The sequence below is a fragment of the Uloborus diversus genome, chromosome 9, assembly GCF_026930045.1.
Source record: "Uloborus diversus isolate 005 chromosome 9, Udiv.v.3.1, whole genome shotgun sequence".
NCBI lineage: Eukaryota > Metazoa > Arthropoda > Arachnida > Araneae > Uloboridae > Uloborus > Uloborus diversus.
The window spans coordinates 139,036,798-139,051,661 of record NC_072739.1 but is presented as its reverse complement, the minus strand read 5'-3'; the positions used below and the strand labels follow the sequence as shown (position 1 = coordinate 139,051,661).

The window sequence follows — 14,864 nt, the reverse complement described above, 5'->3', positions numbered from 1 at the left end:
GAAGCTGGTTAACATTACACCGCTCTTCAAGAAAGGGTCTAAAGGGAGTGCGGGAAATTATAGACCCGTGAGTCTAACTTCGGTGGTAAGCAAAATTTTTGAAACATTCATAAAAATTAAGATAGTAAATTTTCTAGAGACTAATAATCTATTGTCTAGTTTTCAGTACGGTTTCAGGAAAGGCAAATCTTGTGCAACTAATTTATTACACTTCTATGACAAAGTTACCATGGCTTTGGACAATAAGAAGCCTGTAGATATTGTTTACATTGATTTTCAAAAAGCTTTCGATAAGGTACCGCATGTTGCTCTACTTAGCAAATTAGCTGATATAGGAATAGGAGGGAAAACTTTCATTTGGGTAAAAAACTGGCTGACCGGAAGGAAACAAAGGGTAGTTGTAAGGGGAAATTATTCTAATTGGAGTGAGGTTTTAAGCGGGGTTCCTCAAGGATCAGTGTTAGGGCCTGTTTTGTTCATTGTTTTTATGAACGATATTCACAAAAATATTTCTGGGAACATGAATTGTTTTGCTGATGATGTCAAAGTTATGGGGACTGTAGAAAATGAAGAACAAGCAAAACAGCTGCAAGAGGATCTAGATCATATTACAGGGTGGGCTGATAAATGGGGTATGGCTGTTAATGTTGGGAAATGTCAAGTGCTACATTTAGGGCATGGAAATAAGTATACAAGTTATTATTTGCAAGGTTCAGTCATTAGTCAGGCAGACAAAGTTACTGATCTGGGGGTCTTAATAAGTCTGGATTTAAAGTTTAGCCAACAGTGCAGCATTGCTAGTAACAAGGTCAATAAGATGCTTGGGTTTATCAATAGATCTATTTCAAACAAATCTAAAGAAGTTCTTCTGCCCTTATATAGAAGTTTGGTAAGACCTCATTTGGAGTATGCTGTTCAGTTTTGGTCTCCTTATCTTAAGAAAGACATTAATGTATTGGAAAGGGTTCAAAGGCGAGCTACAAGGCTAATAAATGGGCTTTCTCACTTAGACTATGATTCCAGGCTTAGAAGGCTAAAAATGTATAGTCTTGAGCAAAGAAGAGACCGAGGGGACATGATTCAGTTGTTTAAATTTATTAAAATGAAAGATGTTACGGGACTGAAGTTTAGCACTGAAAGCAGGACAAGGGGTCATTGTTTTAAGCTATTTAAATCTCAGGCTAACATGGATGTTAGGAAAAATTATTATTTTAGCAGGATAGTGGAACCTTGGAACAGTTTACCGGAAGAGGTGGTAATGAGCAAGGGAGTAGATAGTTTTAAGAGGGCCATTGATCTTCACTGGGGATTGTAAATTGACTAGCAGCAGTCCAGCTGGGCCCAGAGCCTGTTGCTGGTCGTCACTTTTGTATTTGTATTTGACTTTTTGTAGCAACCTTGACCATTTTTTTTTTTTTTTTTTTTTAATTTTGAATATTGCTTTAGAGGTCTCCCATTCCAAAATACTACAAATTGTTTCACAGAAAGCCATAAAACTATTACTACTCTTTACTAGTAAAAACTTTTTTAAAAACCTTTGTGAAGGTGTAATTGATCTTGTTACTTTTTATCTCAATACATTTTCATTATTAATTGACACTCATATCATCAAGTTTGAAAAAGAAAGAAAAAAAGTATATATAAATAAATAATTTATTTTCTTTAAATTGGCACAAACTTAAAATTAAACATGCATAACATGAAAAAATACATCTTAATGCATAAAATAAGGCAGATCTTTGGTACTGAATCTGAAAAGCATAACACAACCAGCAAACAAGAAACCTGCAAAACTTAGCCCTATTGCAATTAATTTTTTTGATGCAGCTGAATATTTACAAATGTTGGTATATTTTCTTTTAAGTGCACGAAACATGGTAACATTTTTTGATGAAGAGGTTTCAGCAATAAATCTGCTAGAGGAAACTAAAAGGCAGTATCTGCAGAAATGAGTATTTAGGATATTCAAAGAACAGAGTTTCAAATTCCTAAATATAGTATATGTAACAAGAATCAGCATGTCAAGACCAAATAATTTTCTCCCTCTCCACCCTTTTTCAAATTCTGGTTGTCATGGCTACAGCACTATAAACTTGCCCACATTGCGTCTGCAGCACATATTTGCAGACGTGCTGGGGGGGGGGGGTTATAGAGCTGTAACCATGACAACCAGAAGAGAAATGGGCGGAGAGTGGGAAAAATTATTTATCCTTGCTTCACCTATTCTCATTACGTAGACTATAATAGGGAAATATTGGAATTTGATTTTATTTTCAGCAGAAACAAATTAAGTAAGCTCGTGCAATAAGGCTTAAGTACAATAGATGACAAGAATGCAAAAAATTAAAAACTTGCAGATACTGCACTTTATCTTCCCACAGCACTTGTGCCTGTATTAAATTAAAAGAATACAGAAACCGCCACTTATAAAATCACTAGTTTATAAAATTGGCTGCTTTTAAAACTCAAATATGGAACAACAGCATAATTACAATGTGAAAATCTGTCAAAACCATCCTTTAATGAAAGAACTATTGCCGTTTTGTAAAGTCGAGCTTTCAGAGATTGTATGTTAAAAATTGGAAAAGACAACAGCAATATGTTGCAATAGACAAAATAAATTTTAAAGTTATGTCACGCCAAAAAGTGGAAAAATCAGTCACGGAAGATGAGGAAATGGTAGTGCCATTTTTATTTTATTTTTTTTTCAATAGATGTGAGAAAAATGCTTTATGGTCATATGATGTACTTCGAAATAAGGAAGTTGACATTTCATCGAAGCCAGAAGTACATTCACAAGAATCCTGAAGTATTGATGCATTATTGTGGGATTAACAGAATTTTAAAGTCAAGATTCAACATTGTTTGAATGCAAAATGATGTTGAATCTTTATTTTCAAATTCTGTGAATTCCACAATAATGCACCAACAGTTCAAGATCCTTGTGTAAATTAAAAAAAAAAAATTACTTCTGGCATGGATGTATGTCAACTGTAATTTGAAACACTTAAAATCTAAATATAATTCCTTTTTCCCCTTTTATTTTTACATATTTATTTTTTTCAAAACATTATTGTTTTTCCTTTTGAGTATTAAACCTAAAACATTTAAATTTTTTTCGACTGTAGAAACACCAGCTTATGGAATCAAATGCAGTCAGAAGAAATGTGATTTTACTAAGCGGCAGGTATTGTAAGCACTATTGGTGAAACAAAATCAGGGGTGATTAAATGATGCAACAACACCAAAGTTATTTCAGTGAGGTATACAACTAAAGTGATTTTTGTCAAACAATGCAGTTGAATTCGAAATCGATACAAGGTGATTTTTTAGGTGGTTGCTAACTCTTTCATCTATGGCATCATCCAGAACTTGTGGTATTTACAATGAGAATGAAAGCTGACAAGTGTCAGTTGACTTCGATTGGGGGGTTGTCTGCGGGAATCAGCGAGGAGAAGAAGGACGATACTAGCGCAAGTAGGGTGGTCCTCCAATCCTGTTCTGACGGAACGGATTGGGGAGAGGTGGAATTCTCAGATGTTTCCTCCTGAAAATAAATTTAACATTTATAAACCATGCATGGAATTGGGGAAATCCAATAACATTCAAAACTGTTTTATAACAAAAAATTTTATGTGCAATTTTCGGGTGTTGAAGGAGGTACTCCACTCCAGAATATTTCCCGCCGACATTTCACCGGACACTCCTCAATCCTCTTCTATCCAAATTAATTCAAAAGAGATGCATAAGCAATAAGGGTGGTGCTTACTTTTCAACTATGAAAATATTATCTTCTTACTCTCTAATTTTGTTACTTTGTATGAAAAAAGAAATCAGGCCAAATATTAACACTTTTGAACATTATTTAGAGTAGCTCAACAGCAGTAAAGTTTCTAACATATGCAAAGTTTTTCCAAAGTGAGATGCCAAGGGATGTAACTGGACTTTATAAAATTTTGAGTGAAACGTGTTTAAAGTTCTAGTCCTAGGTTTTATTAAAAAAATTTCTAAATCATGCTGTATAGCAGCACCTAACAGGACTGCTACATACTTGGCAACTTTCGAAGAAAAAAAAACAGAAGATTCCACTAGAAGGATATAGATGATTCACCAGTGACATATCTTCACAACAGAATTATTAAATTATGCTAATAAATAACATGAATACTAAATTTAAAATTAAATGGGGAGTTTATGCAGATTTAAGTTAATTGGTAGCAGCAAGAAAAGTATACTGCAAAGGAAAAACCAAATAAGGAGAATTTGCTTAAAGTTTCTTACATTCCCAGTCTCTATCAAAAAAGTTGCTACAAAAATTTAATTACTAAAATCTGGAAAAAAATCACTGTATAATTAAAACAAAAAATAAAATAAGTAGGTATAGGGTAGCACATGTTAAAACAAATTTTTACTAAATGAGTTATTAATCGGAAAAATTCCTATTCCCTGACATTGGTAGATGACTAGAAAGGGGCGCCATCTGTTAAGAAAATGAAACTTTTTAATGATTGACTGAAAAAACTGCAAAAACGGGAGAAAATCGTAAAAATACGGGAAATTGGGAGATGGAAGCAAAAAATGGGAGTCTCCCGTTAAAAACAGTAGAGTTGGCAAGTATGCTAGTAGCACCATTTCTGGCCTCAAAGCAGAAGAGAAGTTCTCTTACTTTTTGTACTGATCATCTCCATTTTTTAAAATTTTGGCACTTACATCCCTTTACTTCTCACTGCCTCATATAGGGTACTAGATATTACTGCACAGCCTACAATACTTAGTTAGCCTTTGTTAGTTCAAATTGACCCATTTTATGCCAATATGCGAGTTCTTAGCTGTATAACGAACATTTTATTTTCAAACTTAGTAGTTTGTTTTTTAGAACTTTACTTTGGATTCATTATTGAGACTAAAATGACCATTGAAGCCAGAATATCGAAAGCCTACTTGCATCTTCTAGGTGAGTCAGTTGCAGAATGGAAAGAGGATTAACTGTTCTGATTACATAAGTCTTTTGGATATAAATCATACCATCATTTTGAATTGAAGCTTCAACTGTGATATTACAGGAATTTAAAAAAAAAAAAAGGCAAAGAGCAAGAATCCCAGTGAGAGACAAGCCGAGTGTTTCAACAAAACTTGAACAGATATTCCAAAAAGAGCAACTTTTAAAGAAAACCAAAACTCATCTACTCAGCAAACTAAAAAAACAGCTTTTCTTTCAAAACTAGACGATATTTTTTAAGTTGCTCATGCCGATGTCTTAATCAGTGTAGAGAGAAGGAAAGTAATTTTCAATAGTACACAGGATAAAGGATAGGTGTGAATGAATGATGGAAGTTGATAAAAAAACTGGACATAAGAAAGAAAAGGTTCTCTTAAGGGAAAAAAAGACTAACAACTGAAAGGAACAAGAGAAAATTCTAGGGTTAGAAGTAAAGTTTGTTCGGAAGCTGTTTATGACCTAGCAAGAACCACAAAAAGTTCAGGATGCAACATTGAAGATTTTTTTTTATAAGTTAGGAGGCAAGTTGCTGCTATAAGATGAAACAAAGAGCTCAAACACATACACTGTATCACCAAAGGTATTGGGACACTTTCAAAAATTCACATTTTTATGGATTTCTTGAAAAATAAGAGACAATTGTTACGTAAATTTTGTCATGCAAGATGCATGCTGCAGCTGTAATTCTCCAATCTTCCTTCATGGTAAAAAGCTGGGAGTAAGCTACAAAATTCAGGAATAAGCTAACGAACTATGTAAAATTAATTTCCATATTTTTGCGAGACTATCACTTATATTCCAGAAGATATAAGCATTTCTTTTAAAAACCAATTCCAACTACCCTTACCAATTTCTCTTGCAGGTTTTTGGTTCATAACCCGTAGTTTTCTATCAAACCTTACCAAACTCTTAGAATATTAGACAGCCTACAAAAAAAAACCTAATACTAAAATTTAAAGTTAAAACAATGAAAATTTGAAGAATAATGTATGTTTAAAACAATTAAATTTTCATTGCGTATGCACTAAAGATAGCAATTTATAAACTTCTTAATTTAAAACTCAAATAGATCCCTCAACTCATAATTTCAGTTCAATAGCTTAAAAATTTTAAAAAGATAACAGAGATATCTAATGAGACGAATTTCAATAATTCTTGGATAGGTAGTAAAGTGTAAGGGGTCGTTCGGAAATTCGCAACCTTTGTCTGCAATCGTTTAAACAGGTTATTTGCGAACATTAAACCCTCACGATTCATCAACCATCCAAGAAATATTGAAAATCAGCACATTAATTCAATATCTTTTTAAATTTTTAGGATATGAACTGGAGTTATGTTATGAGTTGGAGGATCTACTTTAATTTTTAATTATGATGGTTACTTTTCAATAAAATTCACTACAGAATTACTATTATTTTTCATTGTTTTAGCAACAATTAAAAAGGAGAATCGCTGGGCATTATGACAGAGAAAGTAACTCAAGAAATAGGCTTTTAATTATAGTTTAATTTTTTCCAATTTTTACTTAAAAGTAAAATTATTAGTTATCTTCTAGATTAGCACTCCTCACCCTTTTGTGATCCGTGGACCAGTTCTGCGAAAAAATTCTATGGAACAGTGAGGGTCCTTTTTTTTTTAATTAAAAAAAATACTTGGTATTAAAAAATTGTTACACAAGTTAAATTTTAGGGATTTTTTTTTTTCATTTACATACAATAATCATTTAAACAATCTTTTTTCTAGGCAGTTTTTTTTTTTTTTTTTTCAATTTTTTAACTTATTTTTTAGTATGAAACCAGAATAATGGTTAATATAAGTCTACCATAACCTAACCATCAAATAAAAATAATGAGTATGAAACTGCCAAAAACTTTTTTAAAAATGTGGGGGATGGGTGTCAATGGGAGAATGATGGACGAATTTTGATTTGGGGTGTCATTTTACATAAGAATCAGCAAATAATTATCTCACAAGCATTTTGATGAGGGAGTGTTTGCAGCAGTGTTGGTACAGATAAAAACAAAGGAATTTTGAATCTGCTGCATCAGCAACTGTTAATTTCATCAATTTGTTTGATTTCTTGAGTAATTTACAGTTCTGATATGTCTGACGGTCTTATTATAATTTCGAAGTGCAAAACTGAGGCATGTAACATTTTTGATCTCTCTTAGACAACATTTAATTTTATAAAATTTTTCTTTTGTTTTTATTTGCCCTGCTAAATGTCAATATTTTGGAGAATAACCAATAGGAATTGCTTTTTCAGATATGTAAATGGAAGGGCATCCTACTCACTTGTCCTTCTGTTCCAACAACACGAATGTCAGCGTCGCTCTCTTCACGAGTATCTATTGTTTCTTCCCTCTCTTGCGGTGTGGGTCGTGCTTCCATCCTGCTCTCTCGTTTCAGCTTCACGTACCTAAATAAAGAAAAGTGTACAGCAATTAATTCCAGGGATCCCTAAATTGGGCCCGGTTCAAAAAAATCTGCCTGAGTTTTTTTGGGAAGGCCCAGTTGAGAAATTCTACTACCTTGGTAAAGTTTTTTTTTCCAGATTTTAGTTGCATGTGGAAATCATTTACCTTGTAAGTAAAATACTTATCCTCATATAATATAATTGCCCACTGATCGAGTATTGCCGACGTCACCAACAATGAAACTCATGGCATAGCGTAATAATTTGATATTTTCAGGCAATAATATTTAACATGCACGGAAATGCTTTTTTTCTTGACAAGGTAAAACTGGATTCGGTAACTAAACTGTTTTACTGATAAATGTGTCATTTTAGAAAAATGAAGAAACGAATGAACGCCATCTACTGGAGTTTAGGATTATTCCACTGGAGTTAGGGTTAAAATTTCAACTCTCAAAATATCACCAAACAGACAATTGCTTCGCTCAAATATAGAAGCATTTTCATCCATGACACCTTGATGGACAATTTTATAATTATAAATATATTTGTCGAAATCAAGTCCAGAAATAGGTCTGAAAAAATCTGTTGTTTTTATGTGTGTATTAAATCCTGATTAGTACAAGCAAAGGCACCATTTTCATATGAGAGTAAATATCAAAAACCATTTTCAACAACTTAAATACTTTAATTAATCAGTGAACAATATTTTATAGTATGCTAATAATGTCAAAAAGCTGAAAACTCTGAGCAATCATTTACAACAACGATAAATATAGATCAGAAACACCTTGTAGATCTTAAAACTATCATTATAGTGAGTGGAGGATTAATTTTCTTTAACATTTTATTTTAATTTAAAAAGCATTTTTAAGAAATGCTTATTATTTATAGTTACATGAAATCTGGCCATTCTATACAATGAGCAGACACCCTTACCATAAATTTCAGTACTAAGCAGGATTTTTTTTTTTTTTTTTGATTTAAACCTCTTTCATTTTATATAAATCAGTTTTTTTCCCCTTTCAAAGATTCAAGGATTTTAGTTATTAATTATGTTATAAAAATACATGAAAAATACTGATAATCATATTTTGAGTTAATTTTATGGCAGTAACTATTTTTTTACTAGTAGGTATAGAAAAATGAAGCAACTTTAATGAAATGCATGACTTAAATCATACTTAAGGTTCAAGACACACAAAAATTGAGTAATTTTAATTAAAATTATCTTAACTTTTGAAACATGAAATAAATAAATGATTGCATCATGTTAGATAAAAATGTACTTATTTACACCTCCCACCCCAAAAATTGACACAAAACTCTAAACGTTCTTTTTTTAAAAGAATTATATTAAACAAAAACTAAAAAGTTTTTATTATTTAGTCCCAAAATGCTAGTTCTTAATGATGCTATGAATTTTTGAAAATGAAATTGTGTTAAGTGTTCATTCACTGGTCAGTCTAATGCAGTCCCTAGTCTCTGCAAACTTCTCTCATCTGTTTTTGAACCAAATCACAACTTATACATAATTATGATAAGAGGAATAAGGTTTTGCCAGGTAGCAGTATCATAAGTAGAACAAATTCTTGGCTTTTAGGTGTGTGTTTTCAGCTTTCCTTTCATATCTCAATAACTATTTACTTGCAAGTAAAATTATTCATTGATAAATTACAGAGCATAATATTGCCTTTTAAGTGGAATTTTTATCTCATTGTAGCAGGAGGGAGTTTAACTTCAAAATTGGTGAATCTTTGAAAAATGGACTATTTTCCACTTTGCTTAATTTCGAAGACTTGGCAAAAGGCCAAGAAATCATTTTCTTTTTATATTGATCTCTGATTGAAAATTCAAATTTTGAAATTCAACCTCTTTGCACCTCCTACATCCACAACGAAAATAAAAACTCTGCTTTAAAGACAATTTTATGCACTTTCATTTTTTAATAAATGATTTTACTCGCAAAAAAAAAAGGTTTTTGAGATATGACACACAAACTGAAAAAACGCACCTAAAATCTAAAATTGCTCCCCTACTTCCTGCCATATTTGGACAAACAACACAGCAGAAACATATTCCTCTAATCGTAATTATGTATGAAATTGTGTTCAAGGTATTTGCTACTTTTAGAGTCTTCAAACCTATGACATTTCAGGACTTAGGCTTGCACCTTTCCATGACTCATTGGATGCAATGTTTTATGAAAAACATACATTTTTCACAAGAATTGTCTTCATGATTGTTCTGGGAAAATAAAATTGTAACTATCCAAGCAATGCTTTGAACACATGAGGCAGGGAGAAGCAAAGGGATGTAAGTGCCAAAATTTAAAACTAGGAGATAACCATACAAATAATAGGAGAACCTCTCCTCTGCTTTGGGGCAAGAAACAGTACTAGTAGCTCTGGTAGGTGCTGTGGTCCACTTTCATCTCCTTGCTTCTAATTGCTTGATATGTTTCTCAAAATTTACGTTAAAGCAAAATGCGAGCAAAGTTACTTTTATAGATAAAAAACAATTAATGCAATACAGTAGACCCTCATTTTATGCGGCTTTATTTTACGCGGTTTCAGATTTGACACCTCTATTTTATTTTACACCGATGAGTTTGAATGAAGGATGAGTTATTTTATTTTACACGGATTTGCATTTGCCGCATTTGTGAATCCATGACTTTCCAGGTGCATGGACAACTTGTTTGTTCAAAATGTAGATGGGGATAGAATTTTGCAGTGGGACCTTATAGGGTTACATAATACAGTTTCAAAAACAGCACCAAGGAGTAACTCACATGGATATGATAAGGAAGATGGACACAACGAGAAAGATGCGCTGCAGGGAGGAATAGTAGTAGAGAAGGGCAAAGAGCATGACAGCTCGGCTCAGGATGAACAGGTAGTCCACCCCTTCCTCCTCTCTAACTGCTGGGCGTGGTTGTCGTGTTGGTTGTGGTTCCTCTGGGACTGGATCTGCAGGTTGCGAGACTGTGGTATTTTGGAACATGACAGGAGGATAGCCATTGTTGAACCTAAAGAAAAAATTCTTGAGACACAGTCGAGCTTCTTTCCAGGAAACCATATGACAGCAAATTAACAAAAAATAAATAAATCAGTAGCAATGGAAAGAGCATGGTAAAACAGATTTCTGGACACTTAAATTATTTTCCCTTGCACCCTCATTACCAAAACATGAACTGTTTAAGTCTGCAAATATTTTGCAGACAGTAGGCGTATTAGGGAGTTTTGCTGAATAATGGAAGACTTCTTTCACACGCTTTGCAGATGGATGTCCTGTCACATGCAGATGGTGAAATCGTGTGGTATCTTTGATTTCTAGCTGCTCTTCTTAAAATATCTCGATATCATCGCCTTGATGGCAAATAATTTTTGCGTTCAGAAACATGCTTTACTATGCTCTTTCAATTGATACCTAATTTAAACGTTTTTCATTATTTTACTATTTTGTGTGGCTTCCTGGTTATTTGTTTATTTAAAAAAAATTGCTCATTACCAAAAAAAAAAAAAAAACAATTACAGGGACAATTAAAATAAAAGCAGAGACAAAATTGGGGAAATTAAAACAAACTATACCTTTCAAAAAAAGTTACTACTTGATTATTTTTTAAAAATCAAATCTTGGATCTGCTGCTATTCACTAAAATATGAAGCAACCTGTATAACTTTTTTTTTATCAAAAAATTGTGGAAGTTGAATGAAAATAACAAATTAATTGGGTATTACAAAAAAAGAATCGAAGTAAAAATAACAAAAAAGTACACATTCGTGGGAAAACAGAGGATTCTTATCTATGAAAACTTAATTATTTGAGAGAGCCATTTATAGAACTCTCAGGAAAGGTCCAGTCAAACAGTTCACAATTTTTCTTTAAAAAAATACGCTTAAGAGCCATTTTACAAAAAAAAAAAAAAAAGCACTGTATTTGACAGCTCACATATCTCATTAAAAATACTTTTAAAGGGATAATGAAGAAAAAATTTTTGCTAAGAAAACACAAACTTATGTGTGATTTTTTTTTAAAGAAATTTTGTTCATTATTCTTCAAAATTTACTTTTTATTGAAATATACAAGCTGTTCCCTGTGAGACAACATGGCCATTTTTTTTTTATTTTTTATTTTTATAAAAGGATTTTATAGCATTATACTTTGTAATGATTCCATACAAATAAAAAAAACTTAAAATAAAAAATAAAAAAAACTTTCTTTGCAGATGGACCACAGCCCCACATTTAAAATACGATTATATTGTTACAGAAGAAAAGTCATACTCACTGTGCAATATACTGCGCCATAAACTGAGTGTACATCTGTTGCATGGCCAGATATTGCTGCATTACATCTGTGGCAGGGTATGTCCCTGGTGGCATGCTGGGAATATTACTGCAAGAAAAAGACAAGATGAATGAAGGAAGTCATTTTTACCAATTAAATATGAAGAGAAAAATCATGTTGCACTCTCTTTTTTTCATAAAAGGTTTCCTACTAGAACAAAAACAATTAGAAAGACAGCAGGTACTCATGCCTAAATGAACATCAAGAGGCCATTTTGGTCCCTAGGTATTTCACCCCCCCCCCTTTTATATTTTAATTTAACACTTTGTAATTTTTTTAAAGTCATTTCCACCTGATTTAGTGGAATTAGAAGCTGCTATCCATTGGGCCGTCTCCATCAGAGCTTGTAGCTTGTGGGCATTACCAAAGCCATAATTTTTTCCTGTAATCATTACAATATTTTTTCTTGTAAACATATTTCCTAAGAATATAAACCTAATTGTGAACAAAAAAAAGTAGAAAAATGTATGTTTTTGAGGTGTTTGATTACACTGTTATGTTTTTCTACCATTTTTTTCATATTTCTTTTATTAAAAAATAATATTTTTATCAAAAATATCAAAGACTTGGGTTCATATAGATTATAATTGAATTAAGAATATTTGCATAAATTTTCAGAATGATTGCTCAATAACTCTTTGAGCTAGAATGCCCACCAATTGAACAAAAGTTTCGAGCAAAACTAGTTTGAAACTAATTGCTGTGAAGGTATTCGAATCTCCACAATCACTTTAAGTGCTCACAGCATCGGAACTAATCGGAATTTTACACTCAAATTTTGGCAATATATTCTTGAATAGTTTTACAAACATTTTATTGTATTTTAAAAAAAAGTGGAAATTTGATTTGTCTATACTGGTTTCCCATGCAGCTTTAAAAATCCACCTAGACTGGAAAGGTTTGAACCTACAAACTTAGGCATGAGAAGATAGCACCTTACCACTAAACCATACTTCCAGCTGAAAATTTTATGTTTGTGGCATTTTGGGCTGAAATGCATTATTATAATTTATTATGAAGATTAAGATATAATTATTAACCAAGAATAAAGTCTCATAACTTAATTTCCTTATAAGTATAGCTTTCTATTGTAAATAAATGAATAAAGGTAAAATTAAAATCATGCACTGTTAAGCATTACTAGTATGCACAGAAACAATTTTGAAGTACAGTTGGACCTTGATTTAATGAATTCATCGAGACCGAAACTTTTATACATTAAATCGGGGTTATACGTAATATCAGGGTAATAATTTTTTTTTCTAAATGCCCTTACCTTATCTAAAACCCCTAATAAGCAGCTGCGCAAAAATATCCATAATTCCAAAAATTTACACCTTTTATTCAGCATTCCACAACTTATTACACACTAGTTAATATGGAATTTAAAACTACCAAGCAATACATGTTTGGACAATTTCCTTAATACTTGACTTGAAATAGTTATCGTTTGACTTTATGGAGAGAAAAAAATACTGTGTCTTTTGCAGTCTGCTGCATGAGATATGTTTTAACAGTTTTTAGGCCACTTAAAGCATTTGAAAAAGTTCTTGGGAGTTTCACTTTCGCTTTCAACATCACTATTCGCTGGTTGTCCCCTCGACCTTTCCCGTCAAAAATTGCGGATTCCAAAAAAAAAGTATTTTTCTGCTTCCGACAGTATAGATTTAGCATTTAGAAAACAAATAATATTTCCTAACTCAAATTGACATTTTTTTTGGGGGGGGGCTGTTAAAATAATTTATTTCGAGGTTTATAATTTGTTAAATAGGGGGTTTTGCCTTCATTTTAGTTGGGGAAAAAGAAAAATTTGCTAAATCACAAAATTCGTTAAATAGAGGTTTGTTAAATCGGGGTCTGACTTTATCTACATATGAGCCGCAAGTCTGATATGCATTACATACTTTGAAAACGGAAAAATCACCACAGATTTTGCTTAAAGAGAAAACAAAGTTAGAGATCATGTCATAATTTACCTACAGTATTAATGAGAAAACTTATGCAATCAGGTTTTAAGAAAGTCATATTTTTTATTTCCATGGTTCAATAACAAAAGTGCAAAAAAAAAAGAAAATCAAGGCATATTCAAGGACTTTTAAAGCTTCAAACTCAATCTATAATAGCGTTGACAGAATGACTACGACTGAACTAAATAAACAATAAAAAAAGTAATACTTAAAAGAACTAAAGACTAATGTACCGTAATTTCGGGTAGATATGCCGCCCTATCGTATACGCCTCACTTGCAATAATTTACTGACTAAAAACAAAAGTTCATCAGATAAGCCGCCCCATCGTATAGGCTGCAGAAGAGCGTATCAAAACATGGCGCCCCACTCCCTCTATATATATACATATGTACGGATGCGATCATTTATTATAGTTAGAACAAAACTGTAACAAGCAACTGCACTTGTTGACAGATAGAAATGGAATAAACTTTGTGTAAAAAAAAGGGTCAGAAAATGCTACGGTTACTTAAAAACTAGTGTTGCCAGACGACATCTACATTTGGTTGGATGAGAAGTTTTCAAATCATTCTGTTATACTTAGCAGTTCAAAATTTTTTTTACATTTTATCAATTGATTTTTTTTTTTTTTTAATTTATCATCATTGAGACATTTTAAAACATTACTCAGACTATAGGGACTCTAACTCAGACAAGCTAGCTATTCCTCCATTGAAACGTATGTTACCATCACGAATCTGGCAACACTGGAAAAAACAACAGCAAACAGCGGTAAAATCGGCGCAAACGAAAGCAAGTTTAAGGGTGTGAGAAATTAAATTTAATGAAAAACCTGTTTCATGGTGCAATTTGAGAGCTCTACTAGTGTTTTTTAATGAATTTTAACATTGCCGTTTGATTGGGCGAACATGAAAAGCACTAAGAAAGAAGAGTGAGGGGAAAATTTCTTCAGATACGCCGCCCTGGCAGATACTCCGCACATGTTAAATTTCAACTTTAAAACACATATAAGCCGCGGCTTATCTACCCGAAATTACGGTAGTACATTTAGTAGTCAAAATAAGTTTCAAAATTTTGCTGTTTTCTAAAATCAGAAATGAGATAGCTTCCTAGTGCTTGTTCAATT

At 32.4% G+C, this 14,864-nt stretch overlaps 1 protein-coding gene across 1 annotated transcript in view; it reads right to left on the bottom strand.

Annotated features, from left to right (window-relative positions):
* Positions 1-1,639: 1,639 nt before the first annotated feature.
* The window catches only part of LOC129229638 (homocysteine-responsive endoplasmic reticulum-resident ubiquitin-like domain member 2 protein), a 32,101-nt gene continuing 18,876 nt past the window's right edge, over positions 1,640-14,864 (bottom strand). The window contains exons 6-9 of the mRNA XM_054863992.1: positions 11,709-11,816; positions 10,210-10,446; positions 7,295-7,418; positions 1,640-3,547 (exon numbers count right to left, since the gene is read on the bottom strand). Coding sequence (XP_054719967.1) covers positions 3,410-3,547; positions 7,295-7,418; positions 10,210-10,446; positions 11,709-11,816 — 607 coding nt within the window. The 3' untranslated portion in view covers positions 1,640-3,409. The remainder of the gene's footprint in view (positions 3,548-7,294; positions 7,419-10,209; positions 10,447-11,708; positions 11,817-14,864) is intronic.